We start from the raw sequence: 23,782 nt of genomic DNA on the forward strand, positions 1-23,782 counted from the left end.
TTGCCTGGCTAACATAGTTGCAACCCTGTGCCCCTGTGGCCACACCATTTTCAGTGGTGGGATCTTCCCTACAACCTTGTGGCAGAGGCAACACCGGCACCTGCCCCACTGGGTACCTCAGCTCTGCCAACAAAGTTCAAGTGACACTGAGTTTTCTCCTCTCAAATAAACACTTGTGTGAGCCCTTGCTGGAAACTGCATAACAGGGAAATGGTTTTGCCAGATGGCAGAGGATGGTTTGGATCTTGCTGGCGATTTTCCATCAGTATTTATATATTTTTGCCTTTCACCTGAATGCCATGCTTTGGCATGTCTACATAAACACTGGCAGCCTGTGCCCTGCCTCATGCCCACACCCAGCAAGGCGATATTCTCAAGTGCAAGGCAGCAAGTTCCTGCCAGCTTAAGGATGCAGATCTCTGTCTGACTGAAATGTCAGATACTATATTAAAAAGGTAGCAGATTGTGGTGATAATGAAGTGCTGCAGCCTGTCGCTACATTACCAACTGCTCTGAACTGACATGTCAGAAGGAACAGCAAGGAAAATGCCCAGAATCCCTGTTTGGGTCCCCTTCCCACGCCTACCACCAACTGAACTACTTTAAATATTTACAGATATAGCCAGCATGTTTCGGTATAAACAAAGCCTAAAATGATAAATAGATAAATATGTTACCCCAGCAAGCCTGCTGTCTAAAATCATCCTCTTGCCTCTCCAGTTTGCCTCATCCTTCACTCTTCACAGAGAAGCATTGCTTAGGGAATGGACATTTCTCTGCCCCTTATCCGTCCTTTGAAGAGGCCAACCTCACCCTGCCCCAGCACTGTGTTCAAAAGCGTTTCAAAAGCAGAAAAAAGTAAGGGAGATATTTTCCTGCTGGCTGGGGTTGAGGTGAGAGCTGTGGATGCTCTTTAAAAAGGGAGGGGGACACTCTCTATCCCTCAGCCTGCAGATTTTACCTATTATTGCCTTATTTATACAGTGTTAGCATCACCATCCTCATCAATGAGTGTTGCTGGATAATAAAACTGGCTGCAGCTGGCCTGGGAGAGTCAGGGCAGAAGGAAAGAGGGTGATGTAGAAGGGCACAGCCAATGCCTTGCTTCCATCCAGTACAGAGCAGCACAGAGCTCCCAGCAAGCCTAATGCCTTCCCTTTCCCCAGCAAACCCACCTACTGTGCCAAGCAGAAAACACTCCCAACCAGACTGCTTCTGCTTCCATGGAAATTTGCATAAATAAAGAGAACAAAGTGAGTCCTTATCATGATGCCAGGGATTCACTGTGACTTGCCTGGGAATTTTGATATGAGATGGGTCTTCATCACAGGCCATGTTTGTTGAGGAGAGATTGTGCTTGGAAGAGCACCTACGTCAGGATGGGTCTCTGTGCTTATAGGCCCTGATGCCATTTTTAAACTCTCAGTCAAGAAAACAAACTGCTTGGAGTCATGGTTTTTTCCTCCTGCCCACTATGCAGAAATGGAATTCTTGATTATTTTACCAGCTGTGGCTAAATTTTCAGTTCCATAAAATGGTAAGTTTTCCCAACACTATGTAAAGTGATCTGTTCTTTTAAAACCTACAACATTTAAATTAGAAACAGGTTCATTTTCTGCTAAAATACCTAACATATCATTATCCTAATTCAGCAGTAAAATATTTTAAACTGGGTTTGGGTGAAAGTAAATTTGTACTAAAAATACACAGCAGATACATTTTCGAGAGCCATTTTCATTATGGAAGTAATTTTGTTGTTTGTGAAAATTGCACCCAAATAGCAGTGGCTGCTAGGCATTAAACTCCAATAAAGAATTTTTTTTCTAGATTATATGAATGTAAGCATCACGAGGAGATTGTCTGGATTTCTGCAGGGTACAACCCCTAAGCTCCAGGTGCCAGATGAAATGAAGGAAACAATGTGATATTATTTGCTGCTGCTTGACATGGTACTCCGTAGGTAATGGAAAACAGAATTAAAAAAAAAGACCAACCAAAACTACCTAAACCCCACAATTCCAGGTACTTCTGGATGTGTTTGAGAACAAATTGCTCAGGGCATAACTGAAGCTGTGTGCACCCAGAAGAGTCCAGTACCATCCCTGTCCTTCTGGTGGTAAGGGCACACAGAGGCAACAGCTGTACTAAAAAGGAGGGGAAAACAGGCATTTCACCAAATTTCTTATTAGCAGTGCCTGAAAGCTTCATGGCCTATCACACATGATCAACCCTATTTACCCTCATGACATATGCCATCAGTTCTCGTTGCTCCTGCCACACAACTCAGAGGGAAATTGGCAGAGCTTCTGCATCCAGTGCCAGGGCACACCAATATCTTACAGGTGTTGTATTTGCTTCTCTCTCAGCTTCATTTTCGGTTCCTCCTTCTTGTAACCACACTCCTGAATGGGCAGAATCCAGACAAATGTCTGAGAAAACATCTTCTGCTCTGCTTAGCAACAGCTGCCATCAGACCTATTTGGAAAGGGTAAGATTGCATAAAAAGGAAGGAAAGAGACTCTCAGGAAAGAGACTGCAGAGCTCTACAGCAGCTTCCAGGGGTACTGTAAAAGGCTGGGTTTTGCTAGAACAGGACAGGGCTTCAGGGGAATGTGTGTGCTTTCTTACAAGAGATAAATACTAAAGACAAGGAATTGTTAGTCCAAAAAAGCTGTGGGATGTCCACTGCTCAAGGTTTTCCAGATGTCTGCCAGGTATATTTTAGGCATGAGGTGCCAATATGAGCCTGATGATTAAATAAGATCCCTGCCAGCCCTATTTTCTATGACTGTATAATTCTGACATATATTTTAATATATTTTCTGCTCCCTAAGAAAGAGGAAATGCTGCTGTACAGTTCTTTAACAATATTTCATGGTATATTTTTATTGACAGCAAGGTCCCTGGAGTGCAAGATGTCAGGTACACTCACTCAAATATAAATAATAAAATAGTTTTTTTTTCTCCTCTATTAATTCCACTTAGCCCTTTCTTCCCGTCCTGCAGACAGATTCCTGATTAACATAATTGGAATGGGGAGTTTTGTTTTCCCCTTTCCAGCAGAAAGTTTTTTTGTTTTGTTCCCCCCATGGGAATTCAGTGCATGAGCTTAACAACATCAGCCTGGTAGATTGAAATGTGCCTTTTAACTTTGTCTTAAGAGAAAACCTAGAGGAAAACCATGAAAGAAAAACAACTCTAAATGAAAAGTGCAAGGTAACTGCTACTCCACAGTGGATCATTGGCAGAATACTGTTAAGGTCTGTCTGCATCAGCAAGGCTTGTAATGAAATAAATTGTCAAGGCCTTCAGACAGTTTGTTGTAATGAGGAGAAGTCTTCTGTGGTCAAGTCTCTTGACTCTACTTGTTTTTATCCATTTACTGGCAGGGTGTGTTTTAGAGATGAACCATTATTGGCAGATGGCAGACAAGCACATGTGCACTCAGCTGGACACCCAGCTGAGTGCACATGTGAGATATCCATGAGACCAAATGAAGCATTGCCTAGGTAAATTTTGGCCATAGGGAAATGGCCAAAATTTACCTAGGCCAAAATTAAAACAACAGTCTCTCACATCCAAAGGCTTGACAAATACTGTGTACATGGGAGCTGATACCTTTATGTTCTCTGTTTTTCTGAGCCTGGGATGTTCTTTGCATTGTTAAAATTCCTAGGGGCATTCTGAGTTACCAGCAAAGGAGAAGAAGCCTCACAGATGTATCCACATTTCCACATACCTCTTTATGCTGGGAAAGCAACAGAATTCATTTTCTAGCTCATAATCAATAACTCCAATACTACAGTGGGAGGAAGAGCATTTAAATGATTATAGAAATGTAATTTCATAAATGCAATTTGTCTTAGATATTAACTTTCACCGTGTGCTTTAATTTCCCAAAGTCAGTGCAGTAAGACAGAGGCATCTGTGAATCTTTCCCACTGTGCCCAGGCTCTGCACAGAGACTTTGTTCTTTTTCAGTTCTCAGAAGTGCAGCTCTTACTCTGTGCAAAAAGAGAGGAACATTTCAGCTTCTATAGTGCCTCCTTGACTGGCTTGATGCTCTTGTGGTAAGAGAAGAAATTTGGTTAAAAAGTTATCCATCTCTTCCCTCTGCTTTTGAAGCATCCAAAACATGTGTCAGGGAGGAACATTACAGAGAGTTACAAAAAGATAAAGTGGAGATGTAATGAAACAGATCCAAAGATGGCATGGAAGAGTGAGAAAAAGCTGCTCTCTCTCTGCAGCCAGAACTCTCCTCCTGGGTTTTCTGAGTTGAAAACACAACACTTAGATGCAAATTCTTTTGTGTTGGGCAGTGGATGATAATAAGGCGGTTGAGATGGATTGCAGATCAACAGTGAGTGTGAAACTTACTGGTTCAGAATGGAAATGAAGAGGAGTTTTTTTGTCTTGAGAGTACAGATGGGCAAACTGCAATAAATTGATTTGGAATTGAGCAGATCCCTAAGGAAAACAGTCTGCAAAAGGGCAAACTGAGTAGCTTCCAGCAGGCTCAGCCCCTTACTGCCAAGCTTGCATCTGTATCCAACCCCAGAGTCAGCCACCTGCTGCAGAAGGAGGAATATCACCTCCAGCACCAGGAACATACAGACTTACATGGTTGAAAGTCCCCAGTCTTCATCTGACAGCCCAATGGTGGCTTTAGAAATCAGAGTTTCTGGTGATCTAACTTAGTGGTATCCCCAGTAGTTATTAGGATCAAATTTACCCTCTGAGCATTTCATTTCAGTGTACTGGAACAGGTTGCCCAGAGAAGCAGTGGATGTGCCATCCCTGGAAGTGTTTAAGGACAGGTTGGAAGGAGCTCTGAGCAGTAGTTATTAGGATCAAATTTACCCTCTGAGCATTTCATTTCAGTGCACTGGAACAGGTTGCCCAGAGAAGCAGTGGATGTGCCATCCCTGGAAGTGTTTAAGGACAGGTTGGAAGGAGCTCTGAGCAATGTGGAATAGTGAAAGGTGTCCATGACCATGGCAAGGGAGGGTTGGAACTGGATGACCTCTAGGGTCTTTTCCAACCCAAACCATTCCATGATTTTATGATCTTTTTATAATATTTCATCTAGAACATTTCTTAAATATTAACAGTGATCTCAAGGAAAAAGAAATTTCTGAGAAGTTACACTGACATCCACAGTAATACGGAACCACTATCCTACCATTTCTTATGAAAACATAAACAAATATCCAAAGAAAGTATATAAAAAGGGGATTTCTAATAGAAGTACTGCAAGCAAATTTCTAATCAGTTCTGATTCTTAAAATAACAGAGGATCAGAACAGCATTACAACAAATTAAGTACATGACAAATATAAAAGGGAAAATAAGACAAATCTGATTTATTTCTCTTGATGGCTTGCATTCTATACTTGCTAAGTTATTATTTTTTAATAATAGCCAATATGACTTCAATTTTCAGGGTCTGTGATAATGCAAATGTACTTTTTAAAAAATAAAAAGTAGATCCCATTGTTCCTTTGGGACAATTTTAGGCAGGATAAGTTCAGCTTGCTTAAATGGGTTCACTGAAATGATAAACTGCAGCATTTATAAAAGCAGCCATTATACCCAAAGGCTGATGCTGTCCTTTACTACACTGAAGTATTTTGTAAAAAAAAGATGAACAGTAATCAAATATTATTATAAAAATTATACAAGTAGCATGTTTGTTTATCAAAAAGAGTCTATTTCAGATTCTGCCAGAATCCTGGCAGAAACACTGCTAGAGCCATTTAGGAGCATATAAACTAATTAGTAATTTGGAAGACAAGCTCAGATCAATACATGTTAGATCAGTTGGGTCTCTTAAAAAAAAAATGGATGGAAGGCACAACAGAGATGGGCCTCTTAATGGATTGAAAAGGTGAAAGTGATTAGAGGTAAGATTATTCTGCACTCTGATAAGATGTGCTCAGTGCCTTCCTGACAGGTGATTACTAGTATGGGATAGTAGAGAATTATACTTCCAGTTATTTCTAGAATATCTGCTAGTATAAGAGTTTGTGCATAGATGTGTGAGCACCTACATGCCAAATATCACCCCACACACACTTTCAACAAGATAATGTTGCAGAAAATGTTGGACTCAGTCTACAGATTCCTGGATTGTATTTACTGTGGTACTGTCAGAGAGATGGGTGGCCTTGTATCAAACTCTGTTACTTCTCTATATCTCAATTTCTTCATCTCCAAAATTATGACAATCACACTGACTTTGTCATGGACTGTATTGAGATCTCCTGATGAAAAATATTTCATGTTAATGGATTGAAAATCACTTACAGCTATTTCTCATCAGTGTGAGTTGGTTAAAATAATAGCCATGAGTTTGATTTCACTGTGCCAGTGCCAGGGTTTTTGCCTCCTTCTCAGCGCACTGCTTTCACTGAACTTATCTTTTCTATAGCATTGTGTTACAATTTAGGAGCCTTATCACATCACAGCACTTGCACAGAGAACACAGAAAGGTTTCATTACCCCAAAGAACTCAGGGATCCATAATGGGAGTTTTTAGTGCATTTGTGTCAGCTACATTTGTACCCTTTAGCATTGCTTTCTCCACAACATTTCCAATATTCCAAACTTTCACTTTTTTCCCTTAGAAACACAAGGGGAAGGGAGAAGGAAGAGAAACTCTTTCTCTAGGTCTAAGAGCCTGTTCACTGATACCTTTTTACACTCCCAGTCTAGCAGGCCCTGAAAAGCTACCTGCCTCATTGGCCTCATGATCTTCATGCCCATCAAAAGCTTTATTGTAGGATGGTTATCTGGTACCTTTTAAAATCTTTCCATACCCCTCTCTCAAAGCAAAAAAGAATCTGAATAACACCTGACAGCCAACATATGCAGTCTGTAGACACGAAAACATTTTCAAATTCTGCTACTAACAACACAACAATGGTCAGTAACTTTTCTTATTTGAATAGAAAAAGAGTGAGCTGAGAATATATGCATAAAGTGAACCTTCTTTCCAATACTCAATGGTTTTTTTATTCTTTCCAATACTCAGTTGTTCAGGATGAGATGTGTGAGTTCCTCAGGTTTTTCCTTTCTAAGTGCAATGTTGCATGGATTTACTGGAAGAAAAAAGGGGCACAAAAAGAACAAATTACATGACAACATCACTGTCACCTGTACAAAGAAAGTATTGCAGTGGCACCTTGCAATGTTGTAACTATTTTATTGTTTTTCTTTGAAGAACAATATTCAAATACTAGGGGAGAACATGCTTATTTTACCATGTCTGCAGTCTGGGTTTGGCAACAAAGGCTCTTCCCAAGAGTTTCTGAGCTTTAGGCTTTAACCTGTACCAAGGAGTAAAGGAGGTGAAAACAGAGGTAGAAATGTCATGACAAACTGTCTGGGACTGTTGGGCAGAGGGCATGGAGATAATGCTGGGGAAAAGATGCTTAACTGGTATTAAAGTCAAGGATAATTTATGAACAGCACCAAAATTATTTTTTCCAAATAAAACTTGCATAACTCAATTATTTTTCTTCTTTTTCTATGAACTGTTTTATTTGAGGTGGGATGGGACTTTGAAAATCATTTAGCTTGTCCTGAGGCATTTACCTCATAAATAATATACTGCATGCAAAATATTTATAGAGTTCACAAAAAATTAAGGAGTACTGGGATTGAGAAGACCTTTTCAGTTGTGCTTCTTCCCTTTGTGCAGTTCTGCTCCTACATAGTCCCTTAAGCTTTCATTTCATGCTTACAACTGTTTTTCTCAGCTGGCACCCTTCCTCAAATAAAGAAGTCTCAAGCCTCTCTGGAGACTGTATTTAAGCACTCCTGCCTGAGGTCCAGGCCATCAGCTCAGTAAACCATTCCAAATGATCTTGTTTTATGTGTTGCTGCACATCAAGAGCCTTACCAGGGCCATGTGGCATGACACAGCTGTGCTTTTCCAACTGTTTTAGACAGAAGGACAATTAAACTTTTGAAACAGCAAAATAAAATATGGAAAATAAGAAAAAAAAAAAAAAAAGATACACATCTGGGAAAATCTAAACAAAAGGAGAGTGTCTAGTGAGGCCTCATTGACTCCAGGGTATAACTGATGCAAAGGGCTCTGATTGTTAAAACAGCTCAGAAGATGCATTTCATATAGTGCACCCTGCAACACATTGAAGTGTGTTTTTTCTTTCTATAACTGCTTCTTACCAAGGTTTCTCAGCTAGCACATATCTGCTGCTCAGGGATCACACTTCCTAATGTCCCTGAGCAATGCCAGCACAAATTTTTACTATAGCAGCTCATCTGATAGCAGGCCTTTTAGGGGCCAGTTCAAGAACACATGAAGGAAGAGCAGTTTGATCCCCTTTCTCCTTTTATATCTTTAAGATATGACAGTACACTGTGCAAAATTCCCTGAGCACAGAACCAGCTCCAGCTGTAACTTAACACTTCAGTTCTTTGGCTTTTTTTAAGCTTTGACATAATTCTTTTCATGCCTTAGCAGATGTAACTATAATAATTAGAGGCACCTCCTGGAATGAGCTTCATGGATAATTGCCTGGGTACTTGTGAAATAAGGAAAAAAAGGGGAAAAGAATATTATCTTCCTGACTTTGTTAAACACTTTGCTAATCAGAATCAGTAACTTCAAAACTATATTTGTTTACCTGTGCACTTCCACATAAAGTCATCCTCAGATGTACAGTGAGTTTTTTATGAAGCTTTTGGCTGTTATGTGCATATTGAACAAAAAGGGAGCAGTAAACTGTCCTGTACTTAGGTTATGTAGCAGGTGAACAGGGAACTGAGCCAAACATTTGCTATAATGTTACAAAATAGCCTCTGTTTCTTCCAGCAATTTCATTCAGGATCGAAGAAATGTTTCCCTTCACTATAACAGGAAAATATTGTGGGTTAAATTTACATTGCATAGTGGGTTAAATTAAATTCTCAGTGGGCAAGGAATGGTTACTAAGGCAACAGGAGCATGCATTTGATACCTGTTATTCAAGTCTGTAACCTCATGCTCATTACCTATCACATTGTTTTTTAACAGTCACTCTAAAATGGATATTGCCAGAACCAGCTTACTTTGACCTAAGTAGCAAGGCATGAACTAATGTGAAAAGAACTTGCAACTACTCTCAGTATATTAAAATACTTGAGAAGTAGAGATCTTTTTATCTGAAGAACAACTTTTACTTCCATGGAATAAAAAAATATCCAAAAAGCATTTGTAAGCACAATTATGGAAGAGTTCTGAACTAGAAAACAGCAGATCATATTGTGATTTCCTGCAAAAACCTGTGAAATTAGCCACACTGAAATACCCACAACCCCTTAGTAGATACTGAGCACTGAGACCTGCCTGCAGGAGAAGATTAAGAGCAGCTGGCTGTACACATTGTTGAAGATCATGAGCAATATGAAATGTTTGAGATTAAAGTGGAGCACTTGTGTCTCTCTATGTTTTTCTCCCATGTTAGATGAGAATAATACATTCATTATGAGAATATATTATCAGAATGAGAATGCATATGCTAGTTTTGGTCTATGGTAGTTAATAGAGGTCAGGAATATTATGAAAAGAACTTACAAGATACACATTGTACAACACAATAGCACTTCACAAAGCTCTTAGGACCCCCTTGTGTAACCTCCCACAAGATCACAGAATCAGATACACATAGCAATTCATCTCTAAGCTTATTTAAAACTCTCTCATTCAGAAATTAAATGTCAACATAAATGGATGCTTTAACTTGAAAAAAATATATATATACTTTGAAAATGCTCCCTTGAGAGTGAAATTTTTTTCCCTTCATAATCATCAGATTGTGTTATTTCATTTTATTTAGACTTTTAAACCACTCTAATATAAGTATGTGATATTATACAAAATGTACATGACACACATGAACACAGTGTTTCATTTTAATACCATATAAATTTGACAGTGCAGTTAACAAGGTCTGTTCATGGAAAGCGTGAGCTTGCCTCACTGTTTCTTGACACACTACCAGAAAGAAGTAAGGATCAGCTGGATCATTTCAGTTTTCTACTTCCATAATCTTTCTCAGTTTTCTACTTCAGTAACCTTTCAGAAGGCAAGACATTAAATTAGTCCTTTTGTAAATTAGGCCTTAAATGCCCAGTGCTTTTCATAATCTGGAGTTAGGCCTCTAAATTGATCACATTTCCTCATCCATGGAATTTACACCTTTGCAGCCTCAATGTTCCCAAGTATAACAGAGACATATCTATCATCCATCTAAAAGAATTGTGCTATTGAAGTAAAGGATCTCATTGTCTGCATCTAAATGAGCCTATGAAAGAGGGAGCACTCAGTTACTGAAACAGAAGGAAATTACGTGTTCTGAATTGCACATTACACACAAGTACAAAGCACAGATTTGATCTTACATTCATCAATCTGGTTAAAAACAATCAATACATATTTTGCTTAAGCTAAAATCTCACATCTTATAATATCCTTGACTTTAGCTGTATGAAATCACAGTGATTTGAATGTTCCCTGTAACACCACATTGGCCTAAACAGAAGAATCATTCAATCAGTTCAAGAAGTCATTGCAGGAAAAATTATGTACTTAGTATGAGTTCCAGACTTTCTCTTTTGCTTTTAATAAATTCTTGTAAATATTCATTTCTCTAAAGGCAGCTGTCACATGAAACACATGTTTTAGTAGCATTTGAAACTCTAAATCCTTGTTGGGGGTCTTTAAATTATTTAGCCCAAACCCCAAAGCCTGCAAAAGAGGGCAAACTGACCCTCAAGGAGAAGTCTTGAGATGCTCTGGAGCTGTAATTTTTCAATAGAAGCACTCACAGGCACAACAGTCAAGGGCAGGGCTGAAAAGAGCATTCATAGAAGTTGTGCTCCCCAGATTTACTTTAACAGCTTGTCTTGTACAATGCTGGAAGCTTGGGAAGTGGCAGCACAAAATTTCTTGGTAACTTGGTAACTGGGAGCATTTGAACTCTGATTGCTTGCCAGTGAGTATGACAGTCATCAAAGAAAAATAGAAAGTGAGTGAATACCAAATAACTGTAATCAAGTAAGTGGGGTTCCTCAGTTCTGTGATGTGTGCAGGTTATTATTTGCCCTGAAGACTAAAAAGAAATGTGGACAGGGCTCAGCAGAAAGCAAACAGTGTGGATTTTCTTGTATCAGAGATTAATTGAATATTTAGAGCCACAGTCCTGCAAAGGCATGACATCTGTGACTTGTCACCTGAACTTCTCACCGCATACCTGGAAGTCACTTCAAAACAAGAGTCCTGGGCATTTTTAAAAAAAAAATCTTTTCTTTTTGACATTACTACCGTAAGGAGAACAGGTTGCTCTTTAGTTGATCTCTATATTAATTCAGATTATTTTAATTAACTGAAGAAATGATGTCTAAGAAAATAACACCAGGTAGTTCAAGGGGCTGGAGATTTTAGGGGTGACAGGTTGGTTTTGTTTTGTTTTCATAAAAAGCAGAACAAACAATCTCATAATAGAAAGAGGAGGGCTAATTAAAATCTGGACAGATAATCTTATTCTTTTTGAAAGGTTGCTTTTTAAAGTGCAACACCACAATTAGATCATTCCACCAAGTTTAATGAAGTGGGTCAGTTAAACCAGTGCCTCTCTGTCTCTTATCTAGTGATAATCTGGAGTGACTTTTGGAAGAAAAAAAGTGTTTGAAACAACTTTTAATAAATATTACCTAATTCTGGAATAAAAAATTGAAAGATGTTGATAATATTTTTGATAATTTGAAAATATTTCTTACATTCTTGCTTGGCAAAAGAGCACCATCTACTGATCATCACTCTGAAATTCCTGTATGATATTGCCCTTGCATGTGTTTTATTTGCAACGTCATAAACTTAACTCCAGAAGTTCTAGATGACTTTTGAACACATGTGAAAGAAAGTTTGTGTACCTTCAGCCATCAGCTAATACCACTGTGATGTTTGATTGTTTTAGTAGCCAGCTACACCTTAGCAGCAGGCAGCAAGCTCAGCTTCAGATCCAAGGCACAGAGGGCCCCAGTGAGGATTCTCCCAGCCTTGCCTCACAACCCAGGGGTGGTAGCCAAGGCTGGAGAGTCTGTGTGTGCTCTCAGGGCCTTAACTGCTGCAAGAAAGCTTAGCTATAAATAGGTTTTCTTTGTTAATTTGTCCATACTTTTGATAGGATTTGAGTTCTTAAAAAGCTCTAGTGCTGTTCTGAGAAACCATTTCAGAAAACTGGCGTGCTGGTGATTGCTGTCATCCTATGAGTGATGGGACTATTTCCCCAGCGTCTCACACCTGATGTGATTGTGATGATTGTCTCTAAACCAGAATATGAGGAGCTGCACCAAGAGCTCCCATAGCTGCCTGCACAGCTACAGCTTGAAATGCCAGCTAGATCTGCATGACTGGCACCCTTGCCCTCTGTGGGTCTGAATTCATTTCATATCTATTATCTGCTCATGCAATTATGCCTCTCCGTGAGTCACTGGAGAATTATATATTCCTCATACATCATCTACTTCTCATATATTGTCTTTGTCAGGCCACAGCACAGCAGCTAGAGCTGAAAGGTATCATTACTCAATAATTTCTTGCTTGACTCAGCCTCCAATTTTTGAATTTCTAGTCCCAGGGACATGTATTCATGGGAACATTTCAATTGGCTGGGGGAGGAGTTGTTTAAAGAACATTTCTAGATGTTGTAGCTCCAGGGTAAAAACTTAAAATCATGACTCATTTGCGTTCAAGATACTCTACTACCCTGCCTTTAAATAAAATCATCAGTCTTTTGGGTTTGAGGGTTTTTTTAATTATACACTAGAATTTATATTGCACAGATTTCCATTTCTCCTGGCAGGGTAGATGATTATTTCTTTATTTCTGTATGCAAAGACTTAAAAATCTCTTTCCTCCATTAAAAGAAAAAAAGAAAACCTGAGAGATGGATATGGCTCAGCCTCCCTGACCTGCACCATCATCTGACTGACCTTATGATGAAACAGTTGAAAGCTGAATCCAAGTCAAATATAAGTTGCCTATATATACTGAAGGAGTAGAGAAAAAAAAATAAAGCAGAGCCATTTATAAGGGTAAAACCAGAGGCTCTAAGGTGTATGGTCAGATATTAAGCAGATAAATTACAGCCATCTGTAGCCTTATATATATCAAGGTGTGAGATAATTCCAAGGTATAGGATAAATTCATATACAGGGCTTGCAGATCACCTTTTGTTGAAATGCAGGATTAAGTTGCAATACTAGGATGGAATGAATGACTAAATGGGTCAGGAAATGCAGTTTCATGCATCTACAAGTAACAAAAAATGTGGTTGAATTATCTTTTGTTTTTTTTTCATTTTACGTATTTCACATTTCCATGGCTGGTCTGTTGGAGGAGCATCCCATTGTTATTATTTTGCACATAAAGAAAATTTTGCTTGTATTTTCTGTTTTCTAGCTACTCCTCAATCCCTCTGATTTCCTCCCCTTGTGCCAAGGGTCTTGTGGACTTACTCTAGAGAGGAACAAGCCAAAGATGTTTATATTCATAGATTCAATTAGAACATCCATCATCAGACCATGCCACGAGAGTAAGGACCACTTTCTCATTTTATTGGAAATGCAGAAACAATCTTCACTGAAGTGGGACCAGGGTCCTGCATTGTTGTGTCACCCCGGGAGTGTGACAGATCCCTCAACTCCAACTTGTGATTCATGCTGCCCTTCAGCCCTGCTGCTCAGAGACCTTCTGTAGCTTCATCTCTTCTGGTTCTCCCGGGGCTCACCTTCCTCATGCTTTAAAGTTTCCCTCTTTCTGCCAAGGAGCTCTTTTAGGAGAAGGGAGTGCTCTGGAGTGCACTCTGGAGTTTACTCTGAGCCAAGTAGTGCCTGACATCTCCCTGTTCCAGCTGCTGCTGCAGCCTGTTTCCTCCAGGGCAGCAGAGGGCAGCACACACTGCTGGTTGGCTGAGGGCTGCCATAAAGGGCTGCTCTCTCTGCCTCTGACAAATCACTCACACAAAGCCAGGCAGACTCCAGTGTACAGAATCAGCTTTGGCTCCCAGAGAGCTCTGTGTAAAAATTGACTTTGAGAGGGTCAAAACCAACTACTTCTTCTAGTCATAACTACATTTGAAAAGTTGGCCTTAAACAATCTGACTTACATGGTGAGTCAGGGATGTTTTCTGTTTTTCTGTCAAAAATGTAGTAGGCTATTGATCTGAGAACGCCAGAGGGCCTTTGGGATACAGCCACCAAGAGGAGGCAGAAGGCACTGGAAGTTATTATGGAAAAGATGTTTTCAACAACTTAAATTAACAATAAACTGCAACTTCCACCAGGAAAGATTTGAGATGAAAGGCTACCTATTTTTTTTGAGGTAGGCAATTGAAAGGTCATAATTCCTACTAAGTTTTTGGCAAGCTTACTGCCCTGCAGTTCTGATTTCTTATTACATATTGTTCAATACATGTCAAATGCAGAATACATTCTGTACCTATTGTGTACTATAATAGTGCATGTCTCCGTGGCAAGACAGAAGAGTCCTGGATAATTACAACTTCTCAGAAACCTTGAAACCACATCACATATTATAAAAGATATTTTACTAAAATAAAGCAAAGAAAATGGGCAGAATTAAAACCAAAATGTACAGATTAAACACAATAAAATTTTAACAGAAGTTTTAGTCAATGGTTTTCTGGCTCCATCTGGTGTTTATTTTACAAAATTTCTATCTCAAGGCAGCATGATTTCCCTTTCCAGCTGCACATGGGAAATGAAGAGTGGTATTAAAAGCCTCCAGTTAAACATACATATTCTGAGGACTTACATTCAAAGTTGTATATTAGTTATTGTGAAAGTAAAAAGAAACTACTTTTTAAAATTAGTTTTTATATCCTGTGACTTAAATAATTTTCATCTCTGAGAAAGATCTTCTATAGCAAACTTATAATTTCTCCTTGGGATACTGGTTAGAATGCCAAAATACTATTCCTGCCTACCAACCTTGCTTTGCTTGCATCTCATGATGGTTAAATCAATACTACTGCTTTATTCAAACAAACTCTCAGATATTTGCAACACAATTATCATAGGTTTTCACATCAAATATTTTATTGGTGCTGCTTTCAGACCTGACAATCACATATATACTGTAGGTACAGAAAAATCACCTGCTTCACTTGGTTTGTAATAATTTCTAGGAGGAGTTGGTCCATCCCCTTCCCAGAGGTTGAAGGAACACTAATGAGTCTTTAGTTTCCTGGGCCTTCTTTTGGACCCTTCTTGCAGATGTGTCTGACATTTGCCGTCTTCCAGTGATTAAAGATATCCTCTGATCTCCATAACTTTTAATTATAAATTTTAATATTATTCACAGCCGCCCTGCACCAATGTCAGCCGCTTCCTCTCACACTGGGGCAAATTTTTTCGAGGCACATACACTCATGGGGATATCAGAATATAAACTCTTCTTTGTTAGTAATTCTCACAATATCATGACAGAACACCCTTCTTTTTCTACCGGGCCTAACATAAAACATCCTTGTCCTAGTATGTTCATAACCCAGCAAACTTATTGTAAAATTAGGGTAAATTAAATGTTATCCTTTAAAAAAGATATTCTCACTTTCCATAGAGTGGAGTGCGAATGCACTGCACATGCTCCATAAAAACAATATTAAATCAACATGAATGCATCCTCAAATCTGATTTAGCAATTGAGAATCATGTTGAGTAGCCAGTACCTCCTGACAAACAAGCTTTCTGCATGCCTCAGGGGCTTGATTGGACTTGCAGAATACCAGAGTATAGTGGATAACATTGAGAAACCTTTCCCTAGCAGCAAAAAAAGTAGGTTTGGGTTCGTTTTTTGGTTTTTTTTTGGTTTAGCTTACCCCCCCCCCCAGCCCCATTTATAAAAGCATAATTGTTGCATTTATAACTACCAGGCTGAGCTCTTCCTTCCAGTAACGTATGCTATCCACAGCACCACCCTCTACACTCTCTGACCCAAAATGATTCAGCATTGGCTGATGCAAATGGAATAGTTTTACTTTAAAGGAAAAAAAAAAAAAAAAAGTCCTCTAAATGTCACAGAGGAAATTTATGGCATGTAGGAAAATAACCCTGTAGAGTACTGTTGAGCCAAGACTGTCTAACACATGTTGTATTCATTATAGCCTAAGCATAATAACAACATTTTTAATGAACCTTATCTCCCTGTGAAGATACTGTGGTGGCATTATAACTACCGAAAGCTGTGTTTGCCCCATCTGGTTTCTGACATGTGCTCAGGCTGGAGTCTAATATTATCTCAGTGCTCTGATCCTGCACACATGGAGATGTCTTCAGTATTGGGAAAATAGTTATTAGCACTTCATTTGTTCTTCTTTCCAGAACAAAGCTCATTTTTGAGACCCCTGGAAGAGTCAGTCATTGAAGAGGACAAGGAAGCCCAGCCCTGGCTCTTGTGCCACATCCATTCAAATCTTTGTCACTTCCAGCTGTCAGCTCTCTCTCAGAGAGGGAAGAACACAACAGCTTTGGAACACCCTGAAATTCAGGAGAAAGTGGTCTCAAGTCCAGGTCCTTACCAGAGTACCACCAGAACAAAAAAAAAAAAAAAAAAAAAAAAAAAGGTGTAAAAGGTGTTATTTAGTATCTTTCTGTGTTTTTTTTTTTTTTCTGAAGTGGGTAGGAGATACTTTACTTCACCAAGGTACCTTCCTCAGAAAGGAAGATGCTACATATTTTCTGTTAGATGGAGGGAGCATTGGAGCTTTCTGGGAACTGAGATGTAATGTGAGTTAACTCGCTTTCAGAGTTTCCCAATAGCTCAAAAATATACGTATCTCATGGGAGGCTTTTGGCTTGGTGGGGTTTCTTTTCTGTTTTGTTTTGGGGTTTTTTTGTTGTTGTTGGTGGTGGTTTTTTTGTTTTGTTTTGATTTGTTTTGTTGCGGGGTTTTTTGAGGGTTTTTGGTTAGGTTTTTTGTTTGGGTGTGTTTACTTTAGGGGTTTTTTTTGGTCTGAAAATGTACCGGGGGGGGGAGGGGAGAGAGAGTTTTGAAATAAACTGCGATCTCTTACAAACTTGCAGCAGGAGAAATCTCCCTTACCGATATTTACTGCCCAAATCTCAATTAATTAAGTGTAGCCATTTAAAGAACCCAAAGTGATTCACAAAAAACAACTACTCATGCAACCAAAAAAAAAAAAAAAAAAACCAAACCAAAACCAAACCAAAACCGAACAACAACCACCGCTCGGCATCCCCGTGCAGCCCCTCAGGACGGGCCGGGAATGGCGCGGTCGCGGCTCCCCCTCACGCCGGGGCCGGGCGGGGCCGGGCCGTAGGCCGGGCTGGGGCCTTCCCCCGGCCATGGCGGCGAGGGCGGGCCCGGAAGGGGAGCAGCCGCCGCCCCCCTCACTTCCCCGGCTGTCGGGCGGGGCGGCAGCGCGGGCAGCTGGCGCCATGCTGCAGTTCTTGGTAAGGCTTTGGGCTCCGAGGCGCGGCACCGCCGCCGCTATGGCACGGCACGGCACGGCACGGCACGGCGGGTCGGCGGGGCCGCTGCCCGGCTGAGGGGAAAGGGCCCGGTGTCCGGCCACCCCGCGGTCCCTGTCAGCGGGGCGGCTGCGCTCGGTGTTGGCTCCCCGGCAGCGCCCCATCCTTGGGCGGCTTCCCTTCTCCCGCTCCTTCCCACCCGTCCCCGTTGTTCTCGCAGAACGCTGCCTTAAAGCTGCTCTGAAAATGGAGTTCCACGGCTTGTTTGTCCTCCAAGCCGTGCTCTTAATTTGCCTTGGAGATTCTGCTTGCTCACGGTGATGCTCCCCTTGCTGCTCAAATTTCTTTGTGTAAGCATAAATGCCTCTCTCCTTTATAGGGAGAGCAGGGGCGTCAGCCCTTGCCGTTTTGTACACCCTTAAAAGTGTACCGCTGGAGATGTGTTTTTTTATATGTGGAAATTAAAGCAAGGGACCACATTTCATTAGTGCCCCGAAGAACAGCAGAATTATTAGACTGAATATTAGACTTCATCTTTCATTGGGGTAAGATAATGCAGCAGGCCAGTGAGTTTCATAGCAGGTGTTGATGCAGAGCAAAAAATTATGGCCTGTTGTAAATTGGGATTGTCTTTCCTGGTTTTATATAATAAATAAATAAATGAGGCCTATTTCTCATCCCAGCTTCATAATAACAAGTATGAAAGTCTCAGTCATTTCTGTAGCTATTTATAATCCCCTCTGCACCCCAATGGAAACCTTCAGTAAGGCTAAATATGGTTAGCCTCTCTCAGAGTTTCTGTGTTTGTTAGCTCTACTGCTTTCTGCTAATGGGGATTTTTTTTGTTTGGTTTGTTTTGTTGTTTTTTTTTTTTTTTTGCTAGATGAAAATACTTTATAATAACAGCTTCTCATTAGTGTGTGATCGTTAGAGAAAAGATATACTAATTCTGGGTTACTTCCCTGCTTGGGTGTAGATTGGATGTTTGACTCTTGCTCTCCCTGGTTAGGGCTGTAGCAGAGAGATAAAGGAATAATCTCACAAACCTTGTGTTTTTGCAGTCCAGAGTTAAGCTTTAAGTAAGCCATTTGTTTACAACGCACCTTGAAATGCTGGGTGGATATTGGAAGACCCTGACCCTCTTCAGTCCTGTTGTTTTTAGTGAATATGCACATTTTCATTGGCTATGGGTTTTGCTTTCCATATAATTGAAGTTTTAAGTAGTGATTTTTTTTTTTTTCCCCCCACTGCCCGAATTGTTAACTCTAAAAATAAATGTAACTGGGTGGATGCAGTGCTGGACTTTCCATAAAGGAGTACACTTTAGGGGAGTACTGATCTCAGTACTATCTCTACTGGGTAAAGGTTGTCTCTGAACAGAATATGACAGGTATTGGAGAGGTGCAAGGGTAAAAGCCTAGAACACTGCTAATAAGCAAGGATCTGGTTTGTGCTTCCAGGTGGTTTCCCAGACCCTGCTAAAGATACAGGAAATTCTCCTCTTCTAGGGTGATATTCTGAATCAAGAGAAATCACAGGTCTGGTTTTCATCAGTGCATTATTTGTTAGTATCTCCTAGAGTACCTACTTAGCTGATAATTGAAACTACAAGAGCATATGATAACTAGGACAGTACACACAGGAATAATTCTTAAATTGTTAAAGCTAAGTTTAAAAAAATAGTTATAGGAATATAAGGGTATAATAAATTTAAGGAATAAGACTGAAAATGGGCTTAAGAAAATACGGAAGTAATTTGCAGTCAGAGCTCATTTGACAGCTCTCAGCCAATTTTAGTTTTCTATAGATAGGTTTTCACCAGTGCTGCTTATGGAATGTGGATCACAGAAAAGATGAGCAGTGCTGCTTTGGGCCTGGAAAAGATGTCTGGTCAGTAAGTGCTGGCAAAGTTGTTTTGTGGACTGTGGTTTTATTTTTCTTAAAATAGTCTTATTTTGACAGCAGTGACCATGAACAATAACAATTTTTTAAGATAGAACTGTCCTCAGCTGTTACAAAGAGTGTTTTGTCTACTAACAATGAATGAAAGCACAATATTAGTAGTGTCCCCTTTCAAAATAGTTAAATGAACTTTCATGGTGTGGGGCAGACTTATTTTGAAGTGTAGCAGCAAAAATAAAATGTAGGATAATAATTAGTTGCTGAATGAAAATCTCATCACCTGCCTTTGAAGAGCGGAATTTTTTTCACTCTAGAAGTGTTCTTATTCTTGAGGATTTTCCTCAGCTGGCAGACAGGGTCTGGGCCAGAAACTGTGCTTGTGTTTTACTCTTGCTCTGCTTCCAGAGTACATTTTTATGGACACCCTTCATCAACTATAAGTTTGCACAGTTGTCGGAAGGGGTTGTGACCACCTTCCAACCAACTGTACTGCCTTGGAGGAGCCCCTAGATCAGAGTGGATTTGGCTGAGAACTAATTTCTTAGGGTCAGAAGGGCTTGTCTGGAAGATGCCCAGCTGTTGCTGCAGAAGAGAAGAAGCAGGTTTACATCAGTTTAAGTTAATGTTGTGAAGTTTTGGGGTTTTTTTTTTTTACTTCATACTAAGACATGTATGTCCCTTTCCAACACTGAGCACTGTTCTAGTGGGCTGTTGCTTCAGACTTTCCCATCATGGACCAAGAGCTCTGTGATGTGTAGGTCCCTGCTGCTGTCTCCCCCATTTTTCTAGGAGTTAGTACCTTTGTGGGTGTGTAGAGAACCTTACAAGGATGAACACAGCTTGATCCAAATAGTCTCGGGGACATGGATTGAATAGCAGAACTGTGTGATATTTTGGAAATGATGGCAAGGTGTTTCTGGTGTGGAAGATGGAGAAAACTGCACCTCTCTGGATGAAAGATGAGAAATTATGTAGTTGAAACTCATTAAATAACTTGCAATATCCCTTTTTCTTTATTTTAGCCAATAAGCTTTTGATGGAAGGATGTTTACTCTTCTTCCTTTCTTCCTTTTTAGCTTGGTTTTACTCTTGGCAACGTGGTTGGGATGTATCTGGCTCAGAACTATGATGTGAGTATCTTGCTGTTCTCAGAGGTAAACCTGTCCTGAACTGAAAATAAATGACTGTTTTCCCTCAGTTAGAACAGAATTAGTCTTTATTTTGATGGTTTATATTATTTGAATAGAATGCAGATCATGCTGACTTGAGTTACAGGAGAACTGGGACTTCTTCAGTAAGAATTACCTCACTGAAAGAGTGATCAGCCATTGGAACAAGCTGCACAGGGAAGTGATGGAGTCACCATCCCTGGAGGTGTTCAAGGAATGACTGGACATGGCACTTACTGCTCTGGTCTAGTTAACAGTGGTGATTGTTCAAAGGTTGGACTCTGTGATCTTGTAGGACTTTTCAACCTTAATTGCAGAAAAAAAAAAAAAAAATGTGTAACCAAAACATCATCTCTGGTAGTGTAGTGCTTAAAGCCTAAACTTCTGTTCAGTCCTAGAGCCCAGCCTTCTACAGGCAAAGACAGGAGAAACAGAAAAGGTTTATCAATTGCTCATGGATTTTACCAGTACGAAATACTAGTTTCCTGTCTCAGCCTGTTTTTTACAGTGTTCTCCATTCAGTAGAACTGTTAATAAAAATCCTCAAAGCCTGTGAAATATTTTTCTTTTGGACCTGTAATGAAAATAAGTTTTGTCTGCTTTTTTTGTAAATGTGATACTTTGTCCTACTTCAAAAAGTGTATTGACCTGCAATTTTTATTGCCTTCTTTTGTCACAGTGAGAAAAGAAAGAGAACTTTCTTTTTTTCAGTTCTCAGTTAACAGTTTTCAATGTTAGAGGGCAGAGGAAAAAGATTTCAAGCTGAGCCTTCAAAACATGCTTTTACTTTCTGCCGAGTCAGCAGAATCCCTTGTAACAGCAGTGCCACTTTACTTATTGGCTAGAGGAGTTAATAACATTTAACATATAAATCTTTTTAAATCCTTAGGCAATCTGTATTAGCCTTAATAAAAAAATAAAGTTTTTGAGGCTTTGGTGGCATTTATGTTCTGCTTTCCTCTCATCTTCAGTATTAAAGTCATCTTGCTTAAGAAAAAAAAAAAAATCTTACATTTTGCTCTTTGTTTATGCACAGACTTTGGTGATTTTTCCTGTCAGTCTGTCCAGTAAAAGAACTAATGAAAGGCTGGTGTTTCTGTCTAATACATGTTTTACAGTGTTACAGAAATGTAGTCATAAGAATATATTTGGGTGTATCTATATGTATCACAAGCATTGTATGGTGCTTTTCTGGCAGCACTGATAAAGTATTGCCACAAGAGGGGGACTCAGGCTTTTGATTTGCTGGAAGAAGTTCCCTGGAAATGCAACACTGACTTGCAGCATGAACATGGAAATTTTACTGCTGCTGTTGAAGATGATTGGTTTGAGGTGGCATTTGATATAAGCTTGTCATAATGAGGTCCTAATTCTGCAGCTGTACACACAATGTGGTTGGTAATAAGAACATGGAGGGTTCTGCTGACAGTGGTGGAGTCCTCTTGGTCTAGTTTAAATCTCAGGTGTGTTACAAGCTGGGCTCTTAATTTCATTTGCTCAAACAGAGCTTAATTCTGAAAAGGAAGGTAAGAGTAACTTGTTACCAGTTCTGTGAGCCTCAGACCATTCAATAAGAGAACTGCATTCTGTTTGGATTAACTTCTGCTCTGTGGTCAGGTTACATATGAAGCAAAAACCCAGGATTTTATTTTTGTTTTTCTTCACAGCTAAGAGTGGAAAATTTGCTTTAATTTTGTTTTAATCATACGTTATTTTGTAAAATCATACATTATCACTTCCCAGTTTTAGCTAGTCATAATCTCTTCTTTGCTATTAAGAGCTTCAGCTTTTTTTCCCTTTCAAGTTATCAAAATTTACTGTTAGGAATATTTTATCAAAAATATTTTATTTGTAAGAGAAAACTGAAGATTTGGAGCTCACAAGCAGTGAATTGAATTTTCATTTAAGTGTGAAACTGCAAAAAATTGCCAATTTGCAATGCAGTAGAATTCCCCAGTGAGGAATTTGGTTTCCCACAAGATGAACCAGAAGAAATATTTCTTAATAAATTTCTTCAGAACATATTGGATGCTCTTGAACATCTCTTTTCTCTTGGGATATGACCAGTATAGTGCAATCTAATTTCCTCCTTGAAATCAGTGTTTAAATCTGCTTATTCTTGGCAGTTTGTCCACTTTCAGTCAGGAAGCCAGACTGGTCATGCTAATATTCCTGTAAGGTGATTCTTTTTCCTTCTTCCTGTTCCCATCACCACTGACTTATAGCCTTAATAACTTAAGTATTTCCTGAAGCTTCATGTGAGGTGCTCTCATCTGCTGTTTGCTCGATACTGCTTAGATTTAATCTCTCTGCAAGGCAACAGATACTGGAAATATCATTTAAAAACCAGTTTAAACTTTATGGAATTTCTTGCTTTGTGTGTGGTATTGTCTTTCCTGATGAAAGTCATGTAGCCCCAGATTTTTTGTTGTGTGAGGTTTGATCATTTTGTTTTCTCTTTAAAGATTCCTAACATTGCAAAGAAGCTGGAAGATTTTAAGAAGGATGTGGAAGCCAAGAAGAAACCTCCTAACGACAAGTCCTGAAAGAGAAATGTTCCCCAGGTCAACTCTGTGTGTGCACCAAGGATGCAATTTACCTTTCAGGCAGCAAAGGTCAAGTAGAGGGTTGGCATGGGAGGTTGCTCCACTCTTAGTCTCCTAGAACTGGAATATCCTTTTGAAAGGGCGGCCGTGAACTTTTCCTGGGACTGATTTTCAAGGGTTTCAGAATTTGGATTTGCAACTGATGTGTGACTGGATGATATCATTTGTATTTTTCAGTATTTCTTTTCCTAATATTTTGTAACCTGTTTTTACCTGATCCAACTGGAGTGCTTTTGGTCCTGTTACAATTGTAACCTCACACTTGATAATATCCTAGCTCTTAGAAAAGCACGAAAGAAATTAAATGCATCAATAAGTAACTTACAGAGTTTCTTGTCATTTGTTGTGAGCAATGGTTCTTCGCTGTCCTTAAGCCACACACACAAACAAAGAAAAAAAGCAGCCATTAAAATCCCTGGTGTGTGAGAAAACACACATCCATTGTAGAACTCTTGTCTTTTGCTTGAAACCATAATTCTGCAAAAATCCTGTTGTAAATTCTGAAAAAAAAGTTGCAATGATTTGAACAGATGTCAATTTTATTAATTCAAGAATCTTATTAAATAATTTTTTTCCCTTAAA

At 39.5% G+C, this 23,782-nt stretch overlaps 1 protein-coding gene across 1 annotated transcript; it reads left to right on the forward strand.

Annotated features, from left to right (window-relative positions):
• The first annotated feature begins 17,380 nt into the window (after nucleotides 1-17,380).
• STMP1 (short transmembrane mitochondrial protein 1) lies at nucleotides 17,381-23,520 on the forward strand. Its single transcript, XM_059845924.1, has 3 exons — nucleotides 17,381-17,505; nucleotides 20,502-20,555; nucleotides 23,060-23,520. Exons 1-3 carry the CDS (start codon nucleotides 17,398-17,400, stop codon nucleotides 23,138-23,140), a joined length of 243 nt encoding a protein of 80 aa, XP_059701907.1. The 5' UTR covers nucleotides 17,381-17,397; the 3' UTR covers nucleotides 23,141-23,520.
• Nucleotides 23,521-23,782: the final 262 nt, after the last annotated feature.

The sequence above is a fragment of the Haemorhous mexicanus genome, chromosome 5 (genome assembly GCF_027477595.1).
Source record: "Haemorhous mexicanus isolate bHaeMex1 chromosome 5, bHaeMex1.pri, whole genome shotgun sequence".
In the NCBI taxonomy this organism is placed as follows: Eukaryota; Metazoa; Chordata; class Aves; order Passeriformes; family Fringillidae; genus Haemorhous; species Haemorhous mexicanus.